The sequence below is a fragment of the Cynoglossus semilaevis genome, chromosome 9, assembly GCF_000523025.1.
Source record: "Cynoglossus semilaevis isolate Cse_v1.0 chromosome 9, Cse_v1.0, whole genome shotgun sequence".
Taxonomy (NCBI): Eukaryota; Metazoa; Chordata; class Actinopteri; order Pleuronectiformes; family Cynoglossidae; genus Cynoglossus; species Cynoglossus semilaevis.
Window position 1 is genome coordinate 7,016,740 of NC_024315.1, and position 24,353 is coordinate 7,041,092.

General features: G+C 40.5%; 1 protein-coding gene and 1 long non-coding RNA gene across 3 annotated transcripts in view; both read right to left on the reverse strand.

Moving 5' to 3' along the window:
• Positions 1 to 24,353, reverse strand: part of fbxw7 (F-box and WD repeat domain containing 7) — a 74,737-nt gene that overhangs the window by 17,416 nt on the left and 32,968 nt on the right. The window contains exons 1-3 of one of the 2 annotated variants that reach the window (XM_008316835.3): positions 7,282 to 12,703; positions 3,118 to 3,200; positions 1,911 to 2,052 (exon numbers count right to left, since the gene is read on the reverse strand). In XM_008316835.3, the coding sequence (XP_008315057.1) occupies positions 1,911 to 2,052; positions 3,118 to 3,200; positions 7,282 to 7,320 (264 nt within the window). In that variant the 5' untranslated portion in view covers positions 7,321 to 12,703. Of the gene's footprint in view, positions 1 to 1,910; positions 2,053 to 3,117; positions 3,201 to 7,281; positions 12,704 to 24,353 lie in introns of those variants that run through there. The other variant, XM_017035331.2, reaches the window with a different exon arrangement.
• On the reverse strand, positions 22,819 to 24,347 carry LOC112487534 (uncharacterized). The gene is made up of 2 exons (XR_003050696.1): positions 23,031 to 24,347; positions 22,819 to 22,998 (listed from the first exon to the last, which is right to left on the reverse strand). It is a non-coding gene; the product is annotated as an uncharacterized LOC112487534 (long non-coding RNA).

The following is a 24,353-nucleotide window of genomic DNA, read 5'->3' on the forward strand; positions in this document are numbered from 1 at the left end:
TCCGGTAATACTTCCATTCAAACAGAAGACTCTAGCTGGCTCATTCATGGACAAGCTGTAGAATCTTGATCAAGTTATTTTATTGATAATGAGGTTCTGCAGAATGGACACATTATTAGAGCTCCAGCTCCCAGAAAGACCCAGAAGTTAACTCAAGACTGAGTCAGAAATACACAGGGTCTGTGAATTGTCTTTATCGCCAGCGATAGTACAGGGAAGCTCTGTCTTGTTTGGATAAACAGATGTTAAAGGTAAACCCATTAAAACATTGAGTGTTTATAGTCATCCCTGATCGCCTTCTTTCCTGAAAATCTTTACTTTCAACTCAAAGGTTTCTGGGTCTGTGTAGACTCTCGAGGCAGATGTTTGTCGCTGCTCACAGGTGAAGTAACCCCACTGCTCTGTTAAACAGTTTCACAAGTCTATCTTAATAATCTGAGTAAGACTCTCTGCCAAAAGAATAAATAATGATTTAATGTCTTTATCCACATCCTTGTTTTTGCATGTCTGCTGTGTACGTGCACTGTGTTGTTTTCATGCATCTGTCTCTGTTCAGAGCTACAGGTTCAGACCCGACTGGGGAATGTACAGAATGTAAATTGTGGTTTTAACAGCCACAGCATGAATGGTAGGAAAGGCCTTGAGTCTTCTTCCTCTTTTCTTTTTTTTTTTTATTAATACACAAGCCTTACCTAACAGCCCACTAGCCCACTGATGCAGTGGGATGTCTTCCAGTTATCCCGATGGCCAGACTAACACTGACATACCGGTCTGTCAGAGAGGAGAGGAGAGGAGAGGAGGGAGGTGCGGGAGCCAAGACGATCAATATTCGGTGCACAGCTCCACAGTGAAATAAGATTCTAACCATTTGGAATAGTACAAATAAATTGAAAATCAATACGTGATGTCCGATGTTGATATTGTGCCAATGAATAAGTCATGTTTCCAAAACAATGGAACTATTATACAGGAAATCAGAGAGCACCCATCAGGGCTAATATGTTTCAGTGACATTCACCGTCTGTGAGGTCTAAAGGCTTCAGACATGAAGTCTCATAAAAAGGAAATTGTCTATTATGCTGCATCTGTGCAGGAAATGATCTCCACCTAATAATAGGAAAAGTAAGGTTAAATTCACCATGAACAAAGCCAAGCAGAATTACAACAGACAGATATACAACACATTGTTGATGTGGTGAAGACTTTTTTCTGGAATAGTTCCGCTTCACATGCTTTAATCTCCACCCAAATTCCCAAACATGATTAAAAACGAGAAGATTTTCCCATAGAATCCAAAGATTCTATGTGGTTTCTTGGTCAGCCTCTCCTTCAGTTACTTGCCTACTATTGGGCCTTTGAGGGGAAAAAATGTTTTATGCTTCAATACTACAGAAGGCCTTTTGTAGTATTTGCTATGCAAATGCCTCAGAGTCTTTACTTTAAAATCAAGTTCAATTCCTAATAAACTATTTCTTAAGTTTCACGGTGCAGAGTAAATGTTGAAGTTTTATTCACTGACATTGTTGAAAATGACTTTAACCAAAGGAAGTTTTTATCCTTTTTTTCCCTCATCAGAATAATTATGGCAGAACAAGAATCTGCAGTCATGTCTTAGGACGGCTCAGTAATGACAAACGACAGAGCAACAACAGCCTAAAATCCCCCGTGGTAAAACATCTGCTCAGCTTCTGATACAATACTGTACGTCTACAGTAGACCCATGTGATCCTATCACTGTTTTTAGTCTGAACGGGTACGGCTAATTTCAATTCCACGCTACAGTGCCTATGGTAATGTGCTGGGTCCACAGATTGGACACATCATCTGCTTTTAGACCAGCTTTTGCTCAAAGGTCGTCCGTTGTTCAACGGATGAATGTGGAGGAAGAATGAGACTTCCCACGAGCTCACCTGAAATGTTCGGAGCCATTCCTGGAGACCCGTAGGTGGCTGGATTGAGGTGATGCGCCTTCTTTGTTGCCCCTGACCATTGGCTGTTCTGATGTGGCCGAATGTGGTGGGTGTGGCTGGACATGGGACAATCCCTGTTGGGCTGAAATTTGAAATAAATAAATAAATAAACAAAAAAATATAACAACACAATAATTATGTTGTAATAATAACGATACTATCATATCAAGCAGTAACCTATAAAGACTGACTGTGGCTGATTCCCTGAATATAAAAACCAGTTCTATAAACAAAATAAACCGTTCTGTTATTGTTATATCGAGGAAAAAAATAATCATTTTCAATTTGTCTGAAGGCCCAACAGATGATGATGTAATTGGCTTCCATATATTAGATTGTTAAAAATGTAATAACTCACTTACACATATACGTGACTAGTGAGAGAAAAAGAGTCGTAAATGTCTGATTTTCTTTTTTTTTTAAGTGTTAGGCATCAAAACAATAAAAAAGCATATCCCTCAGACAGGTGTTGTTCTCCTCCCCTGCACAAATTAAATAATAAAAAATCATTACAATTCAACACCATCACAAGTAAAGGCTATAAAGGTTGAATTTACGCCTCTTTTAATATATTTTTTTCATTATAACCCAAGTGATTCCGTCTCAGTCTAGTGCACATTATAAATCTCCCACTTAGTGAATTTTTCTGACTCTGTCAAAAGTGTTTAAAAACCACACATTTCTGTTCAGGTGCAGATTCTTCTACAGTCATAACTCATGTGAGGGGAGCAGCACAGAACCTTTAAAACCCATCACTGTGATGTACAGGCAGCGGGAGACAGCGGCCAGTGGTCTGCCTCCATCCTTCAAGTTGTGCTTGCTGAGAGCAAAATGGGAACTAGGGGTCTATTTCATTACTGATTCATTTTTAATGGGAGAGGAAGCTGAGATGGAACCAGTTACATGGCATTTACTGTTAAGTGGCTGTGTTGAGTATGAATTTTAATGTGGCTACATGTGAATATGTGCATTAAATATTCAGGGATGAAGAAACACAGGGGACCGCGGGACTGGAGGTTGGAGACACAGTACAACGGGGAACAGTACTGCATAAAACACACAGTATCTTCCTTTTTCATTAAGTTTGTCAGTTGTCAAGGTCATCAATTAAAAATTTTTTTTGTTTGTTTTTTCTTTTCTTTTTTACCTTGGATAATCCGGGCCTTTGCAGGGCTTTTTCCCTGAAGGGAAAGATCGGACCTCAGGGCCATGGTCCAACTTTCTTTTCATCTAGAAAAATACAAAAAAAAGGAAAACATAAGAATTAATTAAAAGACAGAGAAGGAGATTGTGTTGAATTATTCTGGTATCTGTTCTTCAGCGATACAGGACACAAATGTAATGTTACATATTGTTTAGGTGTGAGAGCAAAAGAAGGAAACCCCAGGTCATGGAATTTCAAGAGAAAATTTCAAGTTACAGACTTTCATTATCTGACATTCAGCACATAAAACAGAAACAGCGTGGACTCACTACAGCCTTTATGCAAATTAAAAATGAATCTTTAATGCACACGCCTGAGTTCCAACCTACTGACACGTACTTTGACAAAACAGGTTTGAGAAGATTAAAATCTTTCACGGAGAAAGACGGGAGGATTACATGAAGGTGCAGGTTCAACGCTGCTGAGCGTTGGAGGCAGATGGAAAAGGGAACAGCGACCCTTGGGCAAACAGACATGTCATAATATCTCGTGTTCACGTGTTCACACCCAGAACCCAACAGGAACGGTGCGTTCCAGTACATACAATCCCATTCTGGGAGAGCACAAGGTGCATTCTTTGTCACATGACCTTAAGACATACAGTACTAATAGCAGTGGAAAAAACAACAGAGCGAGTCATTACTCTATCATTCTCTATCACCTGCATGAACACACACACACACACACACACACTACCCAGTCCTTCTTTTACCACCTACTCTACTGCACAAACAAAGAAGTCTGTGTAAAGGCCTGGGCAAGCCAATTTTTTTTTAACATCCCATGCATGCCACTCTCTCTGGCAACGCTCCTCACCACACATGCAAGTGATCACCATCTTATTGCTGGTCCCTCATGAATAAACAGAGCAACTGTAGAAACAAATACTGATTTGAAATGTTCAAGTCAGCCGAACTCATATATACAATATGCCAGTCGGGAATTTTACTTCCATTAATTTAATGTATGTCATGTTCAAGTCAACGGCTTACCCGGATTTAATCACGGCTCCACAGCTTCAGCCTCAAGTGAAAGCTGCTGATTCGACAAAGTGACAAAAACAGGGTTTTTTGGGGGGATTAAGTGCGAAGCCACAATGTAGTATAAATAATCAACTGCACTCCTCAGCGTACCTTCTGACAGGCCAAACGCGTCACTGTGCACGTGGGAGATTGATTCCTTCAGAGTAAAGAGCTCTTTTGTCTATATTTCGTAATTGTTTTGCCGGTGTTATTTATGCTTTAGCAGTTTAACTGAGGATGAAAAGTCGTTTGGCAGCAGTGTGTGGACGGTTTCACTACAGCCTTTTTGTGCTGCCAGATGCAACCTGTGCTGCATGAAAAAGAATATTTCTACTGGTCCTCCAGCTATGGCAGAAACACTACACTGCATTCAAATGAGATACTTTTGTCTTAAGGCTAACAGTGCTCATATGGTGCACTTCTGTCAGCGAGGAGTGGCTGCGAAAAACAGTACAGTCTGGAGTGTAGGCTGGTGTTTAACTTCATACTTTTCAAATTCTGAAAATATGGTGGTTAAAAAACCTCCCTCTTCAAGACGTGATCTTTCTTCACTATAATTTTGTAACTGTGTGTGTGTGTGTTTGTTTGTTCTCTGTGTGATTTCAGTCCCATTGACGAGTCCCCTCACTTTTGGAAACGCCATTCCATGGACTGGAGCAAAATTATAGGAGAATGTCCAACATTCTCATCGGTGAGCAGAGTATCATTAACACTACCCATAAATTAGATCTGGACAGGAGATCCCAGATTAGAGTGAGTGCGCCAGAGGCACTGACACAGGGCCAGGCCGAGTTGCAGAGGTACGTGCACAAGACTAGCAAACACCAACATGTACAGCAGGTTAAGTGCCCTCTGGACACGAGACTGGACTGACTAATAACGTGTGAACATTTCTTCACATGTCAGCTCAAAGAAGAAGATGAAGATGAAAAAAAAAAACGCAAAGCAGAAACATTTGAAGGAGGAGCCACGGACAGCTGGCAGGAATGATATATAGAAAAGGGTACTGGGCAGAAACCACATGAATAAATCTATTCAACAGCTATGTCAGTCTGCAGCCTTTGTGCCAGGTGTCTAGATTGGACATATCCGGCAACAGTTTCATTGTGAATTAACACAAAGGGGGAGCGGGAGGGTGTGGGGGGGTGGTAGAAGGGGGTGGTTACAAGATATTCCTGCCTGTTAAGATCCGGTACTTGAACCCAACTGCCTTGTTCTTAAAGCAGTGATCTCACTGCAATGGCAGTTCAGTAGCCAAGGAGCGCCCGGGTGTGTGTGTATGCATGCATAAGGTGTGTGTGTGGATATGTTTTGTGTGGTGTGTGTGTGTGTTTTAGAGTGATACTAAAGGAGAAAAGGGGAGTGCTCAATGGCTTTATGTGTGTGTGTATATGTGTGTGTGTGTGTACACGTAAGAAGAATAAAACCTCAGACTAAATGCCGGCATGGGAAGAAAAAAAACAGTGCTGCATATAAGCAGCTTGTTCTTGTGTTCCAGCCTGGGAAAGGTAACCAGGGAGCGCAGTGTTTGGTAGTCACTAATCAGTGCTCAGTACTTCTTCTGTCCCTTCCCTGATCTAGTCAAGAGCAGGGCAGATGGATACACAGGGACTTAATGATGTTTTAAAGACAGCAATCACTCTTTCATAATATGTTGGTTCATTTCAATGAAGGCTAAACCCCGCGGCATCAGTCACTGGGAAGACATTCCCCTCATTTTTCAAACACTGTTTGAAGCAGACACAAACGAGTTTCTTCACTTTCAACTGTCAGTGTCGGAGATGCTGAGACACCTGCATCACATCCACCGACATTCGGGAAAAGCTGACCGATTTACAAGATTCATGTAATTCAAGACTGAAATCACTGCACGAACAAATGCAAAGACCTTTGACTGAAACGGTATCAGGAGGGTCAGGAGTTTGATGGAAAATAAACAGAGAAAAGTAACCTTTAAATTTTATTCGGAATGACAATTTCGACTAATGAGTATAATTAACAGAATAAGGATTCGTGACTGGGGTGCACATATCTACAAATATATATATAAAAAAAACCACAGGAAAGGGGGTTTTCCGACTAGGATTGTAAACAATTAAGAAATTCGTTTCGCTCACCCACCCTGCATAATGATTTTCTCCACCAATGCTGCACGTTTGTGCTCCGCATTTCCAAACATGGCAGTATCATTGCACGGCTGCCGTTCTGCATGGAAGCCCCAGCATCCTTAAGGATATTTTACCTCATTCGGTCTGACACAGTGACCTATTATCTGTACTTGGAGCCAAAGGCGGGTGGGCAAGATGGTCAGAAAAATGGGCTACTGCAACAGGCGCCGGCGTACACTGATCACACGCATGCATGTCATGCAGTCACTTTGGTCAGTGCAAGATAAGCACTGCTGCATAATGTACAACCATAACAAGCCTGCAATCGGGAGAGGACTGCAGGGGGAGGACCGGCTGTTTTTACTGCCGAGCACTGATGCGTTTTTATGTCTTGCATACATTTAGGAACGGACTGAAACATAGATAAGGGCTATTTTTGACATGTCTATGTGGTTCAGGCTGGAGGCTGGTGTTTGTAGGTTAAATTAAAGGCAGGACCACGACTGATGCTCAGGTGCAGGGAGAGCATCCGAGGCAAAATTGGATCATGATCAGATGTCGTCCACTGAGGCGGATTCAGCCGTGTACTAACGCAAAATTACGGACGTGTTTCCACCCAGCCACCGTAGAATTTAAGACACAGTCCTAACCCATTTAGAAATGCAGCGATTCTAGCCTGAATCACAGCAGTGGAGCTGCTGTACGTGACTGAAGTTACTACAAGAGGGGGATGAAAAAAAAAAAAAAAAAAAAACATCCTGCAGCGCAAACATAACACAGAGGGCCGGGCGATTAAAGCAGCGTCTCTCGGGGTTTTTTTTTTTTTTTTGCTACGCTGCTGTTCATCTCCGCAGTGGACGAACACGATCTGCCGAGAGAAGGCGCGTCAACGATAGGGAGGGCGACACACACACACTCACACATGAAACCAGGATGTGACAGCAGCGCTTCATGCAGGCAGAAATAGAACTACTCACTTTGTAGAAAATCATCTTCAAAGTGCCGTAGAACCCCATCCTGTAATCCTGTGTGTTCCCCCCTCTCCTTTCCTCTTCAGTGACAGCGAATGAAGTGCGGACGTGTGGAACTGTGGCCGAGTGGAGGCAGTGGACTCGCAGGTAGATCTGCTGAGAACATGCTCACCGCACCGGTGTGCGTTGACTAGGATCACCCGGCAAAGACATGACGCCAAGGAGATGTGGGGATAAATAGGTGGTAGGGTAGAGGTTACGAGGAAAGCTCCGCCGCGACACGCAGACTTAAATAAAGGTGGGTGAACAATGCGATGCGACGATCCGGGAAGGTCTGTGAGCCGCCCAACAGCTTCACCGAGCAGGGAGTGAAGCAGACGAAGGAAGGGAGAGACAGAGAGAGAGAGCGAGAGAGAGAGGGTGACACTTAGGAGAAAGGGGGAGGAGTAGTGCAGGGGGAGAGAGCGTCAGAGCGCAGAGCAGTGCCCTCTTCCTCTTCACAGGCTGCACCACGGCTCCTCCACACAGGATCCAGTTACAGCCTCCCTGGTGGAGAGCCGGAGAATGGTGCAGTCCGACCATCAACACGGTGCGCAGCGCAGTCTCTGTCAGCGGAGGACAGAGTGTGTGCAGCAGCCGAGGCAGCGCACAGACCGTGGAGGAGGGAACGCCCTTGTCCATCCGATTAAAAAAAAATAAAAGAATTTAAAAGAAAACCTGAAACACCATCTGCACTGTGGAGCACTCCACCTCTACATGTAATATGTAGTCCACATCTCACCTACACTTGCACATTTTTTTATTTTTATTTTAGTGGTGTACTCAACGACGTTGGATAACTATTGTTATTTTCTTTTTAAAAAAAAGTCCTGTATTTTCCGAATATTCAGATTATGGACATGTGGATCCCCCTTCTCCCCTGCAGGTGGTGCTATAAATGCAATTGTATTTCCCGGTTTCCATCAGATAAGCATGCCCATCCTGATTGGTTCTTCTGCTAATTTAGGAAACTACTGTATGTTTAATAAGACATATATTAGAAAACGCATTGTAAGACAGACAGGTGTGAGCCAGCAGGCAATCACCAGCAGCTAGTAGTGATGACATAGCTCGCCAGCTAAAAATAGTGCAGAGCTCCACTGTGTTTGCCGCCCTACACCTCCATTAACAGCATGACAAACCATTAAAATTATAGCTAGGTGTTAAACTCAGGAAACCTCCTAAAACATTAGGTTTAAAGTGAATTCCACGATACAACACTTGATGAGATTTATTATTCATAGCTGACTGTGTAGACAAACATGCTCATCTTGCTTTCGCAGTATTTCTTTGAGCGTTAAAAGAAGATTATCCCTCTAGTTGTTTCACTGGCACATAGCAGGGAGGAAATAATTTCCACCCACCATCCATTATAGGCAAAAAAAAAAAGGCTCAGAGGCCCAGAGGCTCCCTGATGACAACAGCACCATGTAATTCCTATGAGATACCAAAATGACCAAGCTCATCACTTTTAAAAGATATATAGCGAGTGTACTTGTCAAAGATTCTCTGTGTACTGTACATTTAATAAGAGGAAAAAAGGTATTCACTAAGTATAGTATGTATAAATGTATTTTTTTCAACAACTAATAAAAATTGTAACAAAAATGTGTGAGTGACAAGCATATTTTATCTACCATCCTACCAACCCTCGTGGGTCTGTTCATGCAGATGTTTTTACCACAGCCAATTGTAGCATTTACCCTTTTTCCCCTAGTCCCACCTTTATAACAGCTGCTCACATTGACAGCAACTTAAATTCCCACCTGGTAAAAACACCACTTTACATCCGACGGCTATAGTTTAACAAAAAAACATTTTAGCGCCCTCAAACATGCTAATCTTGACCCAGAAAGAGAATTCCACTTATCATTCCTTTGAAACAAAATCCTAAAATGGACAAATTGCAAAGCAATTTTGAAAAATAAAGCAAGTTGTTAAAGTTCATTGCGCATTATGTACTAGTACTAAACAGCAGGCCGTATTTCATTTACACAACATTGTAGCAGCAGCACCATCTCAGTTTGGTTTGTCATTCCAGCTACTGAAATGAGTACTGATTTTTTTTTTAATCAGATTTCAATGTTATTGGTTTTAGGGTCGACTTCTGTCCAAACCTGAGTCGTAGCAAATGCATGTGGAGATTTGAGAATCGTGTCACTATCAGGAAATTGAATAAGTCCGACCCAGTCTGCATTTGACTCCTATTTGTGAAGAGCGATCTTGTCAATAACGGGTGAAAACAAGCGAGTTGCACTGTAGAATTCACTATCGTACACTACTGCATTCACTATACACACACAGTGTACTTAAGTACTGCATAGTCACCAACACACCATAATACTCCTTATTAAACAGCAAACACCATGAATAAACCCACATCTACTGCACCTGCTCATTTGCAAACACAAGGATCAGGCCAATGTTTGCAGTTCACTGTGGGAGGCAATAACTGACTGCAACTGCCCCGGTGACAGCACCACAGACACAGTCGAGGATGGCTCCACAACTGTTGTTACGACAAAACACTGAACCTTTTAATTCAACAATAACAGGTTTCCCCAGACCCCGGAAAATACATGTTAGTAGGTCTGGAGATTGTGGTGGGACATGGGATGAACTTGGATGATAAGCAGAGGAAATGTTTGAGGCTATACATCAATGCAACAAAAAAAAGTTTTTTTAACAGTGTGGACTTTGTGCATTAAAGTTTTAACCAGCTACAGAAAAATAGCAATGGTTTCCAATATGGTACTATATGGTATCAAGTTCTGAACAAGAAGCGAAGTGTTTACAGAACAAAGGTTAACTGAAATGCATGCAGTAGATGGAGCATTATGTCCAAAAAAATATGGTGGGAAAAAATAAATGGCCATGTATGAGGACAGAACAGGTGGTTAATCCCTACGATTTAGTCACACTCTCTTACAAGATAAATGCCCAGAGAGCAGCACTAAAGCCAGTGGATGAACAGCCCATTTCAGGTTGTTAGTCAGTGTGTGTGTGTGTGTGTGTGTGTGTGTGTGTGTGTATTTAAGGTGGCCCTCATGAGAAAGGATCTCTGACGGCCCAACCTTTGCATAGATCATTGGAATGCTTGGCATGTGAGAAGGGTTTGCACCGTGGCCTTTTGAATAGGCTACAACCTCCTTTGTTGCTCTGCTCTGCCGGTTAGTAAAGCATTATTACCACCACCACCACCCCGGCATCCTTGGATACAGACCACCAGCTTATCAAAACTTAAAATTCTGCTGGGCAGATGCAAGAATGCACAACTTAAATCAATGGCGTAATGTAGCCACGGCCATAATACTTGTAGCAAAATGCAAATTGGGTCTCATTCGCCTGTAGAACCAACAGGCAAGAAAGAGAGACATTCAAAAGAAAGAGATGATTTTTTTACAATGATGAAGAACACAAAAAGAAAAACAGAAGTTAAAACTATTTTGTAACAATGAAGTAAGTACAAAGTCTAAAAGTGCAAATAACCGAGCAAGGTCAATAAATGGTGGGAAAGAGACGTGTTATGCAACAAAAAAAACCATCACTTCTATGAAGCAAAATTTTGTGTTTTACTTTGGCATAATCTTCCAAAAGTGGTTATATTCATTAATACCCCTTTATTCTAAAATGACTTAATACAAAGGGATTTTATATTATATGGAGGTCTCAAGACTCCCGAATCAGCAGATGTCGGGGGAGAGGAGTCTACACTAAACAGGGCGGGGGTGTAAGAGAGCTTTCTTGAGCAAACGTTTATTGTGTCGGGCTGAACTTGAAGGAGGCAAATATTTCCTGGGCAGTCATGCATCGCTAAATGGGACTATGTCATTGTGCAATTGTCCAACCCCAGGGGAGAAGGACTTGGGGGTCTCCTTTTTAATAGATATCTGAGACATGGTGAAGCGTGAACACCATTCCAGGGAGAATTGATGCAACAAATCGGGGGTGAGGGGGGAGGGATTTGATAAATAAGGAAAGAATGGATCATGGCATTATGCAGAGGAGAATGGCCAAAACATCTGCACGGAGTTGGATTTACATATCCGCGAGCCACCCACGCGACTGAGACATTTGAATTTGAAGAGGTCCTGCCAAAAAAAAAAAAAAAAATTAAAGTAGAGAGCAAGGGTGTTGCTGACACTAATAGGGTTCAAGGAAAATAAATGGATGAAAAAAGGTCAACGTTGGCGATTACTGGCAATATTTTATCAACGGAATTCTCAGGCAAACACGGCGTTTCCAAGGAGTATAAAACAGGGAAAAAATGTCAAGAGATAACTTAACATGTCTTGCTCTGGATAAAAATGGTCTCTTTGCTTAATCTACAAATTGGACGTGGATGAAGATGATTATAATCTGAACCTGTGATAAAAACTCAATGGTGAAAAAAAGAACAGTCTATTGCACATATTTCTGAGATCTTGAACAAATACAGAGGTAACAATTCTTTCACGTGTTTATTCTTAATGCTTTTGTATGACTGAGTTTGGCCACTCATCTACTTCAGTTCATAATACACAGCTTGACTATAATCCGTTTGTTTACTAAAGGGAGAGGAGGCTTTTTTTCTAAAAACATGTATTTTCCACATGACAGATCTATCTGCTTTTACATTTGGATGCTGCCTGAGGGATCATACCATTCAAAAGCAGAAACAGAGTTATGAGAAAATACGTACGCGCTTGCGCGTGTGTGTGTTTGTGTGAGATGAGCCAGACAAAACTTGGCCAAGATTACCACGAACATTCACACAGAAATGAATAAACCTCTTTAATCATGCAGAATTACCACTCTGCATCCCAGATGAAGCAGTGGGAGCTAATTTGTTTCTGCTGAGTGTTTTTCCTGCCATCTTTGAATCCCTGAATATGCTTGGGAAGGTTCTGGAAAACACAAGAGGGGACATCATGACAGTCTGTGGATCTGGTCATGTGCCTCGACCTGTATTTACTACAGAAGCTTGTGCACCACCTTTGGTATTTCTGTGAGTATCCATGTGAGAACTGGGTTTTGTTAAAGCCTAAGGAGAAATAATTGGAGTATTTATAATCACTATGATTTCAGTTGACTTTGGAGACACCTAGAGTTTTAAATAAGTGTAATCATCAATTAAGTTTTTTGTATCCCTTAAATTCACAAACCATCGTTGACTACGTGTGTAGCAAAACCCAACATTTCCATATTTGTTTTGAAAACTCGTTCCAGTCAACCTGTGGTTACTGTCACAGACTAAAATATATAATTCCAATCACAGGTGATATTCACATTATAATCACTCAATTTATGTTCTCATTTGCTAAAAGCTGATCAAAAAAAAGATCACTGATTAGCGTTAGCTTAGTAACATGAACCAGTAGCAACATCATTTATTGAGCTAAAGCTACAGAAATCAAAGCTGTTATTTGATCAACCCTATATTTAAAAAGCCTACCAAAGAGAAAAACACACCACTGTGGTGGCAAGAAAAAAAAAAAACAGCAATTGAGAAAACGTGACTTCCATGTTGATACACAATCCAATTTCCAGAAAGTGAAGGGCACATTTGATCTTGTTTAGATGTGTCTATGGGCCAAGCTTTGAAAGGCAGGGCTCTCTTCTTAAGTGTCTGATTGGGAGTATTATCTGTGGAGGACCACCAGCAGGGTGAATGATGGCAACCCTTTGTAGAGCTTAACTTGACTGATATCAAGTGTGTCTGATGACACCGAGAGACAGAATCACATAATGGCTTTATTTTTGGAGAGATCAGAAAGTAGGAAGATTATAAATCTATGGTTTGGACATTTGTTGAGGGTGGTGGTGGTGGGGAGTTAGAGAGAGAGAGTGAAGCATTGTAAGAGTACTTCAGTTTGTAGAATGGACATGGGTTTAGTGAAGTTAAGTAATTACAACATGATATGATGATACAGTGACACTGGACTTCATAAAATTGGTTATTTTGTAAATGAAATTGTTGTTGTACATGTTAATATACTAGAGAAAATACCTGCAGAGATGAGTATTTGAATATGGAGTTGTTGATTAGCAGAAGGGGGATCACGAAGGAGAACTGTGGTTAACTACATTACTTCATACTTAAATGGCTCTGGATTATGGACCAAAAACAAATAGTTAAATCATTTTAGTCATGTTTTAGGTGTTGAGTATAACAAAACCTACATGTTTATCATTTCATTAAGAACATGTAATCAAATGCCTTTAAATGTAGGCATTAGTTCAATAATAATTTGTTAAATCTGGATAAATATTTGAAGGCATTCTGATAACTAATAAGATAATACTAATACTGCACACATCTGTAACTGAAAAAATAACAGACACTAAAGTATTAAGCATTAAAGAAAAGCATCATTATTTAACCAAATGCCCTGAAGGAAGGGAATATTTTTGTTAGAAAAGAACGACCACGAAAGAAAGAGTCCTAAGTAAGGTAATGACTTGTAGTGTATTCTTGTGTGGGATCATATTAACAGAGAATAATGTGCCTTCCTGGTCGAGCCAAGGATCAAGTGGCCTTTTTGGCTAAAAAAAAGAGCCAGTTAATAAAGGGAGGGATCTTTTTAAGCATTGGGGAGGAAAAGAATGGATTTTATTATTTGGGAGACCTGACCTTGTATACTTGTGTAGTGGGAATCGTTAGATGGATTATAGCGATGCTGGGAGAGATGAGTCTCCGACGATTTAAACAGCTACAGGAAATGACAAATGTCAAGGGTTATAAATGTTTCATTTCAGGAAGGGCAGAGGAGCAGTGAACCTTGGATGGCTTGGAAGCATGTTGTTTCATCCCACACACACACACACGCAACACAAAAATACCTGGTTGTACTGTAGAGTCTACTCAGTGCAGTAGAGTGTGTATTCCTTGTCAAATAATTGAATTTAAAAAAAAAAAAACCTTGAAATTGAAGAAGGTTAAATGTCAAGTGATCAAGTACAAGTCGGATGTACCAAAGCAACAACATGAAGAATCAATCTACACCAGGGTTTTCAAAGTCTAACATTGTAATTATAATCCGAGTCTTCAAGTTGCAAAAAAGGATCAAAAATCCCCTTTATACTTGGATGACAAACAATTACAAAATAATAGCCTACTCCAAATCCAAAATGTATCTATACAACTTTAATTCACTTTCATTTTTCACTATAGCTGGAAAATATCAATCCATCCTTATCATGCAAGTTAGCTAGTTTACATGTTGTCACGTTTTTGTAACTCCCCTGGAATACTTTGGCACCCTCTAGTGGAGACATGCCTCACACTTTAAAAAGCAGCATATCTATACTAAAGAATTACTGGTTTTAGGCAAAAACTGGAATGATCCTTCTAATGTAATGATCCTTATATAAATATATATAGATATATGTGGTGGCCATATGTCCATAGAACCCCGAGGTGGAAAATGTGTTTGGCGGTAAGAGTAGGGCACCAAGGAGCCTCTGAGGAGCTTGGTCACATGCTGGGCAACATGAAGACAGATGGAGGACAGAGGACGAACCCCGCTGCTGCCAAGAGTAAATGTTGAATGGCTGTGCATGTGTTACGTCTGAATGACAAAAACACATTCCCTTTAGGGTGGAGATAACTATGATTATTTGACCAGTTTTGATACTAACTAACTTGTTAGAAATAAAAGTAAAAGAAAAATACTGTGCAGAGTTAGAGAGAGCATCCCAAATGTTACACAGTGCTTATTTATCATGGAATATAACCCAGAATGGCTGCTGTTTCCTCTCCTTCCTGCCTCCAACTCATACAGCTCCTGACACATGCTCACAGAGACCTCCTACACACCGAGGACAGACAACACCACTCCTACTACTTCCTATCCTGCAGTCAACAGAAAGGGGAGGAAGAGCACATCGGGTCATTGAAAAAGGCTCCTGACGTATGGAGTTTGTGGGTTTTGTTGATTATTGCTCATGTGTGCTGCATTGCAACATTGATTAAAAAAAAATCTGTAAGAGCAACTGTACCTAAATTCAAATAGTGGCGTAAAGTTATTTCTTTACACGTTTCTACAGCAACAACCTGCTTTTCTTTTCATCTAACTCATCTCATCAATACTCATCTAAGGACTGAATTAAAGTTTCAAATTAAGAGCTTGCTTTTCAGTTTAAAAAAAAATTAAACAAGAATTATTTCAAGTTTGGTTAAAAAAGTTTTGTGTTCTGATTTCAATATTATTCATTTTTTAGGGTTGAGCAACCTGATGAAATTAAACCCCACATAGCCCAACACTTATAGAGAGATATAATGATAACATTGGTGAAAGCTTCTCTAGAGTAGATGCCTCTGAAACCTGTCTTCACAAATGTGATTTTAACTATAGGATGCTCTACATTTAGGTTGGTAAAAGTTCTCAAAAATGTGGCACGAAGGTTAAAACCCTGCCATGTGCAGTGTGTACCAGTGACACCTGTCACCTACGACTCTTGGATGATATGTGTCTCTGATCTTAGATTAAATTCATTTCAAATTTCAAATTCATTCTTTGACTGCACTCACACCCTTGCACCCTTGATGTCCAAACCGTGTTGAGTTTCCAATATGAATGTGCCTTTAATTTATCTGTGCCAATAGATAAAAACCAGGGTCAGCTATAAGTCATGTCACGTAAAATGTTCTATCATGACAATATCTGTCCACCACATGACCTTCAGCTGTTGGCCATGAGAGAATGGTCGGCACTGGCTGTCACTTTATTATTATTATTTTTTATACAGTGCAGGTTTACATGTAATACTGGCCCATCACTGTCTTTCGCCAGCTAGTATAAGAGTGGTAAATGGAGAGGATGACAGACCCTGACCAAAAATAGACCGTCGTTCGCCTGCACACAAAGCAAAGAGGGTTTTAATGTTTCTGCTGTGAAACCATTCAGTCTACTTTACGGAACGCCAGTCTATATTTCAGGAGTGAAACATAACGTGAGAGCAAATACTGTAGTGAGAGTAGAGTCCACCCAACCAAACACTGCTATCAAAGTTATAAACCAGATCTTTATCGCCATCAAGCCATATAAGAACAGGCAGTCCAATGTGTACTGACAAAACGTATTTGACTTATTCACAGTAGCTTAGGTTTGTATTAGACTGAGCTTAAAATCAATAAACTGGTTTATCTTTGGGGAGTTTGCACCTTCAGTTGTAATACAATGGAGTGGCTACAAAAAATGTGTAATTGATTTTCGTCACTCCGTTTTCCTTCTGCCACAACTTATTACATTTAAGTCAAATTCAGTTTCAAAACCAAGACTTCATGTTCTGTTTAAACTGCAGCAAACACTAGTCAGGCTTTATTGTAACTTCTCTTCGATTATTTAAGTTCTGTCAGGGGTGGTTGTGACTCACAACTATACTTTTATAACCACTCAGTCAGCTAATCCAAGGTCACAGGAACTTGTTTACCTGAACGCCAGATTTTTATTAAGCAGCACTGAATGCAGTGAAACAGTACAAGGTCAAGTTACAAGGGTACACAAATCATCCACAAGACACACCACGTTGGTTGTTGTATATTTTCTTCCACAGGACATTTGAGGGGCTTGCATTTTTTCTTAATGCTTCAAAACGTCCCAAAGAAAAGACCGAAAGCCGTTTAAGTGATCATCACAATCACTTAAACAGGAGTTAAGTGATCTTATTGTGTTGAAAGAGGAGGTTGATCTTCACCATTAAAGGTAATAATATAAGATAAAGCCTGACAAACCACAACCCTGTACATAATGGACTCAACACAAGAACGTTTAGTGCTTAAACTCGTAACCTGCCCTCTGACTCCCGCCTTCCTTCTCAGTGTGGCCTATTGGTCAATATTCCCTGACAAGCAGAAAGGCCATCATTAGCAGAAACCTTCACCCACTCACTTAATATATGGAAGGTGGTACTCATCACATCAATTCAGCTTTGACCCCATAGATGACCTTTAAATTTAACAAAAAGCAGTTGACAATAGCAGCCATGTGCCGAGTGGTTTAATCTCCACAGCCCATCTGCTGAGGCTGCTGCCTGTGAGTCGGATCTGCGAGAGAAGAGAGGGAGTGTCCAAGCGCTCCTCTGAAGCTCATGGGTGTCTGTCTCGCTTCATCCTGTGGGACAGCTGTATGTTAATGTGCACAAGAGGCCGGGCACAGCAGCACTCAATGGAATTGCCGGGCAGACGCAAGAACAAGGAGCCCCTTCTCAGTGGGCAGCCAAAGGCATGAACTTGGCAGATTAGACATTCAGGAAACAAATAAGGCTCCATCACAGACGGACAGCCCCAACTAACAAGTTAACACACCAGTGTGGCTGAAAGAGTCCAAAAAAAGGGGAACAGGGAGAATGTCTTAAACTCGTAGAGTAATGAGACTGTACAAGTCCGCCTGTCACCTTGTGGTTTTTCTTCTTTTACACAGGCAGCATGCTATCATTTGTATCCGCATTTCCCTAAGTTTGTTTTCACCTTTGAATGTCATTCATGAACGCTGTAACTCATTACATATTCTGTGAACAAGCTTGGGAATGTTGTGCTACTTGTTAATGTCTAGTCTTGGCTTATTTCCATTTGTGTGTTAGCAATTTTAGCCTGTCTGAATCCAAATAACATTAAGACCAGAAAAGACAGGATGAGACAAAAAAATAGAAAAACAAAAAGAGGTGAGATCAAGACCTGTTTCTGTTCTGAACCGGAAACACAATAAGCGTTACAAAATCAGCTAAAGAGAGTTGAAGTTTCAGATACAGAAAAAGGACAACGCTTTGGAAAAATTCCATCAATAATTCAAGGCCAGACAAGTTGCAGATGCAGTTCTGACGTGACGGTGACGAAAGACAGGCAGAGGCGTGGGCAGCCATGAAGGACCCCGCAGCAGCTCAACTCTATCTGTAAACTGTTGCCTGGCAACAGCACTAATGCTCGCTGGCCTGCGGGCTGCAGTGTGCTGCCTCTGGCCTCATCCAGGGATAAGGCTCTTGTTTGCTGTTAGACTCAGGCTTGCACTGCCAGAAACAGGCCTGCCACTCAGTAATGAAGTCTGCAGAGGATGCTAGGAAAAAAAGGGGCCACGTCCTGGCAGGAATAAGACCAATTTTAGCATTTTAATATGACACATCTTTATAAATCAGGCCAGGGTATGTAAGTGGCTAGAAATGACGTTTCAGCCATTCTGTGCAACCACTGAGGCCATAATGGTGCAGCACGATAAGATACAAGGGAGTACAACAATTAACGATCACTATGCCTCCATTTCAGGGTTTTAATAGCAATTAATTATACTTAATGTCACTGGCTCACTGTTTGTATACCGTCTGTTCCAGTCAAGTCCCAATCCTGGTTTTCAGTCCAGCTGCAGAACTATATGTGTCAGTGGAGCCAAGAACCTGATTAAATGAAGAAATAAATCATAATCTGTTGAGAGCCCTGGCCTCGCCAAAATGCCAGCAGGGCCGATATTCAGCTCAACATTGCTACCTCTTCTGCAACACTGACTAATTAAAAACACCCAAAAGCAGAATATATCCATAAAACACATGTTTCTATTAAAAGGAAACCAGTGTTAAGGCATCATATAAAGCAAAAATCAACTACTTCTCTGCTGTTACACACTGGTCAAAGAAGGGCATCTCTTTTTCCAAAGACACTCAGGCAGATGAATAAAAAAATTATCTTGGTATAAACTGTGCTAAAGTTCAGATTTCTCTGACGCACATACCCAATGGTTACACACTGGTCAAAGAAGGGTCTCTCTCTTTTTCCAAAGACACTCAGGCTGATGAATAAAAAAATAATCTTGGTATAAACTGTGCTAAAGTTCAAGCTAAACTTCACTGCAGAACATTCACACACATCAAAATCAACTAAACTCCCAAAAAAAAAAAAAAACTGTCCAAAGCCATTTCTTGACTTTGCAGGTGCATTCACAGCTGGATGGGGGATACGGTGGTGCGAGAATCTCAGCACAACACTCCCTGGTGGCCCTTCAGGGTCTCATTCTCCTATACTATTTACAAAGTAAAGAGGCCAGCCTCCACACATCAGCACCTTCTCTGAAACATAAAAGGGTATAGTACATATTTTACTTCCGTAAAAACAGAACCAGCACCATACAATTACCAATAGTGTAGACAAGTGAAAAGTTTTGAAGCAGGAATCTTTGAATTCAAAATCCTTTAGATGTGAGTCACTTTACACCCAGGAGAAGTTACGCATTTTAAAATTCTGCAAATCACACTTTGTCCTTATATCTACAGATAAACGTGTTTACTGTTACACACTGTATATCAAATGTGTGTGTGAAGGATCTTGACTTTGCAGGTGCATTCACAGCTGGATGGGGGATACGGTGGTGCGAGAATCTCAGCACAACACTCCCTGGTGGCCCTTCAGGGTCTCACTCTCCTATACTATTTACAAAGTAAAGAGGCCAGCCTCCACACATCAGCACCTTCTCTGATGCAAACTAGCATACTGTTGTGATGAGGTGTAAAGGAGTCTCTAAGAAGATCAGAGGAGGTGAAGCATGAGGTGCACCTATGGACACCCAGGGCCCTGAGTGACTAAGACACCAGACTAAGAAAAACATAAAAGGGTATAGTACATATTTTATGTAAATGCAGCCATTTCATGTTCAAAATCAACTAAACTCCCAAAAAAAAAACTCCTAAACACAAGGTGTCCAAAGCCATTTCTTATCCAACCTGAAAAACTACTTCACACAGTTTTCTACACTATGAAAGTCCAAAAACCACTATTTTAATATTGATGGAAGGTTTTGAGAGAAACTTTCCAGTCCAGAGGTGGAACAGTCAGTTATTCACCAAGCTTCTAAGATTCTGCAAGCACACAAGGGATATTTTCAATTAAAGAAAGTCCCTGGACGGTGCAATTTTAGTTAAAACATTTATATTCTTGTTTTTGTCTTTTGAACAAGGAGGAACATTTTCCTACATTTCCGTAAACCAGACTTTTAATAAAGGTGAAAAGGAAGAAAGTGAACTGGGAGCAGGTGCTGACTTTGCAGGTGCATTCACAGCTGGATGGGGGATACGGTGGTGCGAGAATCTCAGCACAACACTCCCTGGTGGCCCTTCAGGGTCTCATTCTCCTATACTATTTACAAAGTAAAGAGGCCAGCCTCCACACATCAGCACCTTCTCTGAAACATAAAAGGGTATAGTACATATTTTACTTCCGTAAAAACAGAACCAGCACCATACAATTACCAATAGTGTAGACAAGTGAAAAGTTTTGAAGCAGGAATCTTTGAATTCAAAATCCTTTAGATGTGAGTCACTTTACACCCAGGAGAAGTTACGCATTTTAAAATTCTGCAAATCACACTTTGTCCTTATATCTACAGATAAACGTGTTTACTGTTACACACTGTATATCAAATGTGTGTGTGAAGGACTCTAGCTCCACTCTACAACAGAGTCCACAGTGTGGTCATAACAGTTTGCCCTTTAAATTTGATTAAGCCTGTAGTCTCTCTCTGTTGTTACTGGCTGTTTGTCACCAAAGAATGAATGGCACAGGAGAAAGAAGGAAAACAACTATGCAGATTTTAAAAACGTACACATTCTGCTATTTTTAATGTATCGGGAGGCAACATTTTCCATGGTGGCAAGAAGCTTTTTTTGGTCTGGCACTTAAGAGCAACCCCCGTCCAACATTTTTAATGATGGCAATAACAGTGTGGAAAACACCTGAGGGTTTGAAAGTACACCACTTTCCACAGTGTAACAATGTATTATTATAGCTCAGAACCAATATAATTTTCCTTTTGGAGTGACAAAGTGTGTACACTTTAGCATATGCAGTCTGGCAGGTGGCTGAATGGAGGATGTGTCGATGTGATGCTTAAACTCTGGGTGTTTAAACTGTCTTGTTATGAGACAAATTAGCCGTGGTTAACTTGTCTTACCTGAAACAACGTGATTATATTTTATGTTAAACAAAAAATAAACACATTGGTTAAGACAGTATCTAAGCAATAACTTTAAAAAAAGATTTAGAAAATGGTGACAACGTGGTGCTCCAATGCTCTTAACTTAAAGATAATTTAGGTGAACAGTAGACCTGGATGCTGCAGAGCCTCCCTCTCTCTGGGATACTACAATTACAGTTTAATGCCCTGATCCCCGAGTCCAGACTTTGCTCATAAATACATTTTACCCCAGGGCTACTGACTGCCCCAAGTTTATTAAATGGTTTTTGGAAAAGAAAAAAAAAACTTGCCAAGCACTGCAGCCGACCGATTGAAAATACAAGTACGGGGCAGAGTCCCGGTAGATTATTGACCAAGAAAACTCCTCTCACTGCGGGATAAAAAACCTAAATTCTTTAGGTTGTTTTCTACCAAACCTCACTTTAATATACCACAACTAATAAGAGGTGTAGAATTCAGATTGAGATTCAGGATGTGTCGATGTGATGCTTAAACTCTGGGTGTTTAAACTGTCTTGTTATGAGACAAATTAGCCGTGGTTAACTTGTCTTACCTGAAACAACGTGATTATATTTTATGTTAAACAAAAAATAAACACATTGGTTAAGACAGTATCTAAGCAATAACTTTAAAAAAAGATTTAGAAAATGGTGAACACGTGGTGCTCCAATGCTCTTAACTTAAAGATAATTTAGGTGAACAGTAGACCTGGATGCTGCAGAGCCTCCCTCTCTCTGGGATACTACAATTACAGTTTAATGCCCTGATCCCCGAGTCCAGACTTTGCTCATAAATACATTTTACCCCAGGGCTACTGACTGCCCCAAGTTTATTAAATGGTTTTTGGAAAAGAAAAAAAAAACTTGCCAAGCACTGCAGCCGACCGATTGAAAATACAAGTACGGGGCAGAGTCCCGGTAGATTATTGACCAAGAATACACCTCTGACTGTGGGATAAAAAACTAAATTCTTTAGGTTGTTTTCTACCAAACCTCACTTTAATATACCATCTGTAAAGGTAGCTGGAGAACCAACTATACATCTACAAAATGACTGTAAAACAGTGACAGCCACTCAGAGGTAAACATCCTACAGTGAGTCAGAGGCACTAAACAAAAAAAATGGAGATGCAGTGTTTGACCTCATGCTGGCTTGGAGGAAACAGTTCACTGGCATTGCACCAGGTCCTCAATTATTCCTGTGCTGCTGCATGCACTGGCCTTTTGTGATACTGACAGCCACCTTACATCTGGTGACTCATCAGAATGTAGCACATCTGAGGCCGACTGCAGAATAATTTAACTGCAAAACAAACCAATGTTTCCCTGAAAGTTTAGCAAAAGGCTGTGTGGCACCAACTTCAAAATATAATTGTCACTGGAGCCGTCTATGGTCCTACCAGTTTGGCTCTGGTTTATCAATATACAATGACACAATTTGTTTATACAGATCAATAATAAAATAAACTAGAGCAACTTTAACATTTAAAAATTGCTTTCTCTTTTGTTACTTTTTCAATAGAGTTCAGTTTTTTAATAAAACAACCAAGCTATTCAAATATCGATCAGTATTTTTTTTTTTTTTGTATTATTTCAGATTTTCTTTTGGGTTTCTACAGTTAAAAATATACATTTTGGATTTATTTCAAACCAAATGTCCAGAGGAGATGTATGACCCTTCAGCAGCAACCTTCATGGGACTTAAAACTCAGGCTTTTTTTTTCCTTTGGGAAAGTGAAATTTCATTAAACCTGTGGGGGGGGAAAGTGAAATTTCATTAAACCTGTGGAGTGTGTAAAAGCCTAAAAGCTTCCACCGATCCCTAATCTTGCACTGAGTGCTGTGCTCACTGTCGTCATAACAACCTTGTCATTTATTGAAGCTCTTAGTGAGGGGAATGTTCTTGTGTATAACAAGTATCAGAAGAATATGTGCTTTAAAAACGAGAGGTGCGTATCAGAGTGACGCAGAAGCGGCTTTCAAATACTGACACAGAGATAGTGATGAACTAAACTGTGATCGCTGTACGACTGTGAGGAACATTAGGGACACAACGAGCCGTGACCACAGACAATGTCCCCACATCACAGGTGATATCACCGTAGTCAACAGTGAGCAGGAAGTAACCATTTTTGTATCTATGCAAATACGCAGGGTGGAGCTGTGCAATGATGTGAAAGTGATGTGTAACTCTGAACTTTCAATGTTTAGTCACCATTTCAAAGTTAGTTCGTGCTGCCCCCCAGAGGTTGAAGCTGAAATTGTTTCAAGTGAGACCAAGCAGCAGTAAGTGCTGTAGAATGATTTTTTTTTGTATTATATGTATAAATATATATATGTACAAATATATAGAGTATATGTATACAGGTGTGATAAAAGTGTTTGTGTTTAAAAGAATAACCAAATAAAAGTCGTTTAATCATAGGACGGTCCAATAGGCTGCAAACCTGCTTCTCTCCTTTTAACCGATGTAGCCAAACGGTGCAGCTGTTACAGCTAATTAATAGTACAGTGATTGTACAGTGTGCTGATTTAAGCTGCAGTGGTCTTCAGCCTCCTGCGACCCGTAACAGGGAAAAACGCTGCAAGAAATGGATGGCTGCTCAGATGACACCTTACACACTGCGGCCAAATTAATCTTGGGCGAATCTTATATTGGAAGACATCTTTTTGAAAAGTTTCAGGTGCAACTACTCCAACACTACTGAGAAGGCAATTTAGAAGTGAACCTTCCTCTGTTAGTTACTCTGTTACTTATTAGTATTAATAAGGACAACTAGGGTTAACTGTTTTTTAGGCAGGTTAAAAACAAAAATACTGTAAGGCTGTTGTTGACTCTGTGGTTTATATATATACAGTGGTTTTGCCATAAGTTTTTGCCATCATATCCTATCGTATCTTATGTATGTTTTATAGTATGATGTCCATGAAGGACTAGCAGCCTTTGACTATTGTTCTGGACAGTGAGAAAAGGAGGAGGCTGGGATTCACAGCTGTGTAATGAAGGTGTTTGTTGAAAGTGTCTGATGTAACATTGTGTGGTTGCTGAAGCAATTCTCTCTCGGCTCATAGAAATCGATTTGCTCTCTGTACCAATTGTACGACA